Source organism: Mizuhopecten yessoensis, unplaced genomic scaffold (assembly GCF_002113885.1).
Source record: "Mizuhopecten yessoensis strain PY_sf001 unplaced genomic scaffold, ASM211388v2 scaffold6111, whole genome shotgun sequence".
Classification (NCBI taxonomy): domain Eukaryota; kingdom Metazoa; phylum Mollusca; class Bivalvia; order Pectinida; family Pectinidae; genus Mizuhopecten; species Mizuhopecten yessoensis.
In genome coordinates, this window is record NW_018406385.1 from 206,111 (window position 1) to 213,690 (window position 7,580).

The 7,580-nt window shown below is 36.9% G+C and overlaps 1 protein-coding gene across 3 annotated transcripts in view; it reads left to right on the top strand.

Moving 5' to 3' along the window:
• Positions 1 to 7,580, top strand: part of LOC110451499 (high affinity cAMP-specific and IBMX-insensitive 3',5'-cyclic phosphodiesterase 8B-like) — a 144,659-nt gene that overhangs the window by 41,567 nt on the left and 95,512 nt on the right. Inside the window, exon 1 of one of the 3 annotated variants that reach the window (XM_021499546.1) lies at positions 5,787 to 6,084. The exons of the other annotated variants lie outside the window; for them this stretch is intronic. Within the exon in view, the coding sequence (XP_021355221.1) occupies positions 6,073 to 6,084 (12 nt within the window). The 5' untranslated portion in view covers positions 5,787 to 6,072. Of the gene's footprint in view, positions 1 to 5,786; positions 6,085 to 7,580 lie in introns of those variants that run through there. 3 annotated transcript variants of the gene reach the window in all.

Below are 7,580 nucleotides of genomic sequence, written 5' to 3' on the forward strand. Positions count from 1 at the left end.
GCTCGATATCTCGAGTAATTATTAACGGATTAACTTCAAACTTCACAACAAGGTTAATACCATGAAAGCTCGGACAAGTTCGATAACCGCCGTTATCCGACCATAATTTCTGGAGTTATGGTCCTTTATGGACTTGCCGAAACAGTGTCCGCTCGATATCTCGAGTTATTATTAACGGATTAACTTCAAACTTCACAACAAGGTTAATTACCATGAAAGCTCAGACAAGTTTGATATCCGCCATTATCCGACCGTAATTATTGGAGTTATTCCCCTTGGTTTCATTAATGCGATGCATGCGTTCCATGATGTTGTATTGCACTCATTGATCTACCAGTTATGTTGAATGATTTCTCTTTTAATATCAATTACTCATAAATACTTCATATATTTCAATCATACAAACAACTGCTCATTCAATGTGTGGCGGGCGTATTATATACCGCCCGCGGTAACCTTGTTGATTTTAGTTTAGCTGAGTTGTACAATAGATGTTGGGCAGGGTTGGTGGTTTTGGATTTTAGTTTAGCTGAGTTGTACAATATAAAGTTTGTAGACCTTATCAAAAGAAGATGCCATGCAGTTGTGTAACGTTAGTTAAAGGCAGATAACTGATATCAAAATGGCTACATTTAAATTCTCTAACTTGTTTCGCCAGCATTATGACAGGATTCCCTAATTAGGGCGCAGGCCTTGCAGGGTAATGGCCATGTCTGAGTTTTGGCTGTGTAGGATTGACACCCTTAGTTCTTAATAAAAGTCAACACCCGATTATGAACACGATCAATATCAGTTGTGGATTAATTGGTTATGACGAGTCCCAATCTATAGACTTTGATATAATATATAATAAAAGTCCCCACGAATGTGTATAATTCATTTTAAAGGCTTCAGTTGTCTGTATATGTAATGTAAATGCCCCAGATATTGACATGTATAATTATCAGACAGGCCCTGGTTATGGATATATAGGTTAAATGATATAGACATGTATGGTATTTATATTTGTGTGTCCCTGATACTGGACATATTATCCTGATCGTGAATGTGTGATATTAGTGACTCATTAGTTCGACTTGTGAGTGTATGTATGAAAAGAGACCTTTATCCATGAAGGTATATGATAGTAGGAGGTTGAACCGACATGTTATACCTATACTAAAACGTCTAGCTCGGCTTTCAATGTTGATAATCATTTCTCGTACAACTTGAATATTCATGAGCATCTATAGAATGGTGTTTACGGCCAGTTAAGTGTCGGCTTCTGTCTGATGGATCATTATCCTCCTTGGTCTAACAGAGATGGCAGTTATTGTTCCATTTCTTGTTGTGATTTACGACAGTTTTTTCACCGTTACTTACAAGGCATTTATGCTAATTACTCTACTTACAAGTGATCATGACGATTTAGTATTCATCAGATTTGTTGGCATTCTAGGTTAAATGTAAATTCAATAATCACGTAGATAAATGTATTATGGTGAAGTTTTCACAGTCCTATACGACTCATCACGGAAAATAAATCCGTGCCATTGAGCCATTTATTATTCTTACAGTACAGTACAAATTTTCAAATGTGGATTCTGTGAAAACAATTTTGATAAGATCTTTTATACATTTTGATAATACAACATTAAGTGATTGTGTAAGATTTAATCTGATAAAACAAATTAAGATTTAAAATTGAGGTTTTTTTTTCTTTCTTTGTTTTCTAGTTATTATATATAAATATATTAATCTGATTGTATAAAGAATAATTACAGTATTATAATTCTGAATAATCTCAATGTATGACTCCTAGGTGAGGCATTGAAAAAATAATGACCTCTGTTACATTGGGGCCCATGTAGGGACCCAGGAAATATTGACAAATATTCACAGCATAGTACTTGCACAAGAATCGCTATGACCCCTAGAAAACTTGGGACAAGTCCTGGAGGGGGGGGGGACTAAACGAGTATGTCACCCTGGTAAAATACTAGCCACTTTCTACCGACTCGGCTAGGGGGAATTTCTCTTTAGCTCATTCGGTAGAGCGTAAGACTAGTAAACCAGAAGTTATGGGTTCGACTCCTAGCTAAGGCATTGAAAAAATAATACCTCTGTTACATAAAGAAGATTTGTATGGAGTAAACAGACTTGCTTAGTTAACTATAAAAAGTAGTGTAACATTGTATAGTAACATTGTAACTTTTTGGGGTAACATTGTATGGTAACATTGTAACTTTTTGGGGTAACATTGTATGGTAACATTGTATGGTAACATTGTATGGTAACATTGTATAGTAACATTGTATGGTAACATTGTATAGTAACATTGTAACTTTTTGGGGTAACATTGTATGGTAACAATGTTACTATACAATGTTAACATATAATGTTACCATATAACGTTACCATATAATGTTACCATACAATGTTAATATACAATGTTACCATTCAATGTTACTATACAACGTTACCATACAATGTATGGTAACATTGTACGGTAACATTGTATGGAAACATTGTAACATTGTACGGTAACATTGTATGATAACATTGTATGGTACCATTGTATAGTAACATGGTATGGTAACATTGTAAGGTTGTATGGTAACATTTTATAGTAACATTGTAAGGTTGTATGGTAACATTGTATGGTAACATTATATGGTAACATTATATGGTAACATTGTATGGAGGTTGCTTAGATTCTATTAATTATACAGACTTACAATACTCTCAGAAGGACAGTAACATCATATTGACTGAACAGACTGCTAGATGTCAATATTTCTTAGATCCAATGAGATCCAGAGGACTCAAAACAAGCTGAGTCAGAGTATGTCCGTTTGTATGGACATTTATGTCTTACAGACATTTTCTAGTTTATACAGAAGTTGTCCGGAAATTGGGGAATACGGACTGCTCTCAATTCTGTTTCTTGTCTCAATCTTATCAAATGAGTATTCAAGCTTATTATCCAAAATTCTGATTTATTAGCATTACTCAAACCAACTGAGCTACCTGCTCACCAGAAGAACTTTTTCCACATTGCACTGCAGTGCATAATAGCGGAAACAAAATTAAGGGGAGATAACTGTATGTACGAAATACCTCAGTGGAATTCTCTAGTGTTTTGTCTGTGGCTAAATTAGACAGGGATCCTTAATGAGCTGTCATTATGTATCTAAACCTGCTAACTAAATTGGGACAGGGTTGTTGGTTAGTAACAGATGCTGACTGAAGTACAGCGGTGACAACAGCACTTATCACCTCCATAAGGCTTACCTATTGTTAGAAAAGGTAAACAGAACAGGTGCTAATAGTTGTTCACAATAGTAAAGCAATTATCATCAGTGACTTTACAGGGATTGATTAATGTCTCCCCCCAACCTTCTAGATCCGTTAAATGAACCACCATGCATTTCCAATTGAAAATCCAATCATTTTTTTATATAAATTGGGCGGATTGGTCGAGTGGTTAACACTCCGGCCTTCCAAGCAGGCGGCCGGGGTTCAATCCCCGAAGTCGTTGTTTGCATGGAATATTAGAGAAAGTGTTTTTCTCCTGCCCACACAACTCCAACAACCCAGGTGGAGTATAAAATGGTCTGGGGTGGGTGTTGCGGTATCTGTGCTGTAGCATTCAAGTGAGGTGGCACTATAAATGATACCGTTGGAAGCACGGTCCCACTACAAACAGAACACAATACATCTCCAGCACACACACAGGCATACACACATAAGGAGATATTAGCCAGGTGGCATAGGGCTAGTAGTTAGCGCCTGATAAGGCAGCTCCTGCGAATTCCTCAATATTGTATTGATTTATATATATGTTAATTGTATTGACTGTATAAAATTGTATATCTATATACTGTAAAGCGCTTTAGAGTGGCTTATGTTAGCTAGATAGGGCGCTATATCTATGTTGTATATTTATTTTATTTATTTTATAAATTCCTGGAGTTAAATTAAGATTATATGGCTGTCCTCAAATGATAGCATTTATTTACCAGTAATATCACAGTTTAATGCCCTTGATCATATTAGATTGATTACCAGTGTCATTTAAGTATCTCGAGAGGTAACTTGCCCTCATAAGGTTGATAACCAGTAATATTTAAGTGTCTCAAGAGGAATCTTGCTCTCATAATATTAATTACTAGTGACATTTCAGTGTCTCAAGGTTGATAACCAGTGATGTTTACTGTGTCTCGAGAGGTAACTTGCCCTCATAAGGTTGATAACCAGTAATATTTAATTGTCTTGAGAGGTAACTTGCTCTCATAAGGTTGATAACCAGTGATGTTTACTGTGTCTCGAGAGGTAACTTGCCCTCATAAGGTTGATAACCAGTGATGTTTACTGTGTCTCGAGAGGTAACTTGCTCTCATAAGGTTGATAACCAGTAATATTTAATTGTCTCGAGAGGTAACTTGCTCTCATAAGGTTGATAACCAGTAATATTTAATTGTCTCGAGAGGTAACTTGCTCTGATAATGTTAATTACCAGTGATATTTAAGTGTCTCGAGAGGTAACTTGCCCTAGTAAGGTGTTTCTTTTTGACTTTGAAGACTGGTTCCATGCCTTGGTTTACATAGCATCCATCCATCTATCCATCCATTTGTCAATCCATCCATCTGTCAATCCATCAATCTATCCATCCTTCCATCTGTCCATTTGTCCGTCCATCCATCTGTCCTTCTATCCATCTGTCCATCCATCCATCTGTCCATCTATTTATCTGTCCATCAATCTATCTGTCCATCAATCTATCTGTCCATCCATCCATCTGTCCATCAATCCATCTGTCCATCCATCCATCTGTCCATCCATCCATCTGTCCATCCATCTGTCAACATCCATTTGTCCATCTGTCCATCCATCCATCCATCCATCTGTCCATCCATCCATCTGTCAATTCATCCATCTGTTTATCCATCCATCTGTCCATCTGTCCTCCCATCCATCTGTCCATCCATCCATCTGTCCATCTATTTATCTGTCCATCAATCTATCTGTCCATCAATCTATCTGTCCATCCATCCATCTGTCCATCCATCCATCCATCTGTCCATCCATCTGTCAATCCATCCATCTGTCAATCCATCCATCTGTCTATCCATCCATCTGTCCACCCATCCATCTGTCCATCCATCCATCTGTCCATCCATCCATCTGTCCATCCATCTGTCAATTCATCCATCTGTCTATCCATCCATTTGTCCATCTGTCCACCCATCCATCTGTCCATCCATCCATCTTGTCCATCTGTCCATCCATCCATCTGTCCATCCATCCATCCATCTGTCCATCCATCCATCCATCTGTCCATCCATCCATCTGTCCATCCATCTGTCAATTCATCCATCTGTCAATCCATCCATCTGTCCATCCATTTCCCCCATCACTCTGGCCAACAGATAGTTTGAATGAAGTATTTACTAACATGTGTATTTGGCAGTCAGGTCGAGGAGTGTAAAGTATATGTAAACAGAGATAAGGTGTGTGGCCTCACAGCACATGGTTTTAACTCGCTGTTAGCTTAACACTAGTAAACACTGTTTTTAAATGATTTCTTTATTCTTTTTTTTAATTCTCAAACAAGGTACATGTAGGATGCACTATAAATTGCTAGGAAGTTAAACAAAATTTGATAAAAACAAAAATAAAATATGTAAATTTAATCTCCACCCGTAGATATATTAGGAGAGGAACGTGATTTAGTATGCTGACATGTGTATCGTACACCTGTTTACACTGGGGCTAGGAGAACAGTGGAGATTACATATACAGCCACCACACTCTGGTATTATGACACCAATGTAACAGTTTGGCAGCCTGCTACACTACAGTGTGTATGGTATAATGATTTAGAGTGAGTACATGGACACTAATCACAATCATGTATTTACTACCCGACGATGTGAAATATTGGGATTTACGATGGAACAAATATTCTTAGAGTTGGATTTTGTTGGAATGTGTTGACTATTTACCTGTGGCTTAATTAAGGTCTATCCATCTCACCTGAATAATGGCGTGTGTTTAGTTGTGTAACTGATGCTGATCAACGGATCATTATGTGTCCTATGGTAAGACATTTTCACATCATTAAATATTTTTTTCTCCGAGTGCAGATCACTTTATGTAAATTTAAATCAGATATGTCAACTTCAAAAGCTTGAACTTCACAAATTTAAGTAAATTGCATCCCTGCCTTTTTGAGTTACAAGTTTGCATGGTTTTGAGGAATGCAAATAAACATAGGTGTGTTTATGAATATAGAGCTTAACTTACAAAATAGGCATTCAAAACAATTTTTTTCAGGTTTGTAAATTAAACTAGATGTATATACAGGAAGTGTTTTATTTTAATGACTAGTACATTATGTACTCTGCTACTTCAGACAAATTACTAGTAAACATGTTTGTATGCTGAGGTGTAAAATATGTATGAGATGGCCAAACAATTGACAATTAAAGGCAATTTGGCTATGATATAAGCAAATTTTGCACTTTGTTGATACAACTGTATGAAATCTAGTTGACAAGTCCATTTGGCAGTGCTTTCTTTAATCCTTGGAATTTTGGAATGTGAAAGTAGTCTGAACTGTACACTGGGAATTTTTCGCTGCAGTTCAGCTTCACATTTGTCGCCCTCTGTAATAAGGGTGAATTTATTAATACAGCCTGGAAACAATAGTAAACAACATTATATACAACTGTTTAATGTGAAAGGCGAATTTAATTTTGGGCGAAAATGGATTTTACAGTCAAAGGGGGGAAATTCCCGGTTTGCACAATATATTTATCATACTTGACAACTCCCCATATTTAGAAGGAAGGCTACCGGTCGGCCGTTTTTGGATCCTTATATTTTGTATTTTTTCAACCAGTGAATTTGCAAAACTATTCCTAAAATTCTAAGATCTAATGATCTCAATGGAAAAAACAACTCAAAATATGTCATTATTTTGTCTCTAGGGGGTATATACACAAATTTTATTTTAATTTATGTTTTAATTTTGAGATTGCAGAATCTCCCGGAAATTTAAAAAAGTTGGCAAGTACAATCTATTTATAGATACACATATTTATATAGTTACCCCATTGTGATCCGTTTTCCCCGAGGGAGGGGGTGTTAAGATTACTGTATTACAAATCTTTAATAATTCTTTTGAGAAATTATCTTTTTACTTTTCGATAGGAAATCAATAAAACATGGAGGGAATTATTGTTACTGAATGGGACCCGTTCACTAGTTCAGCAACGTGGAGTGTATGCGTGGTCAGTAGTTGGATTAGGTTGAGCACCTGCATGCCACATTTGGTGGCAGTGTAGTGACTCTATGATCATGTCAGGCCTGTTCCCGGTGGTTAGGGGAGGTGCATTAACCTATGGGATTCCCCAGACCTAGTCTCGGGACCAGACTTCTCGGAGGGGGGAATAGTGTAACATTTAAGATATATGATAGGGAAATACTGCCTTAGTGGCAAGCTAGCTTTTCTGGTGATGTGGTATAACCCGGAACCCGCTCACTAGCTAGTTCAACAACGTCACACATATGGTCAGTAGTGGAATAGGTGACC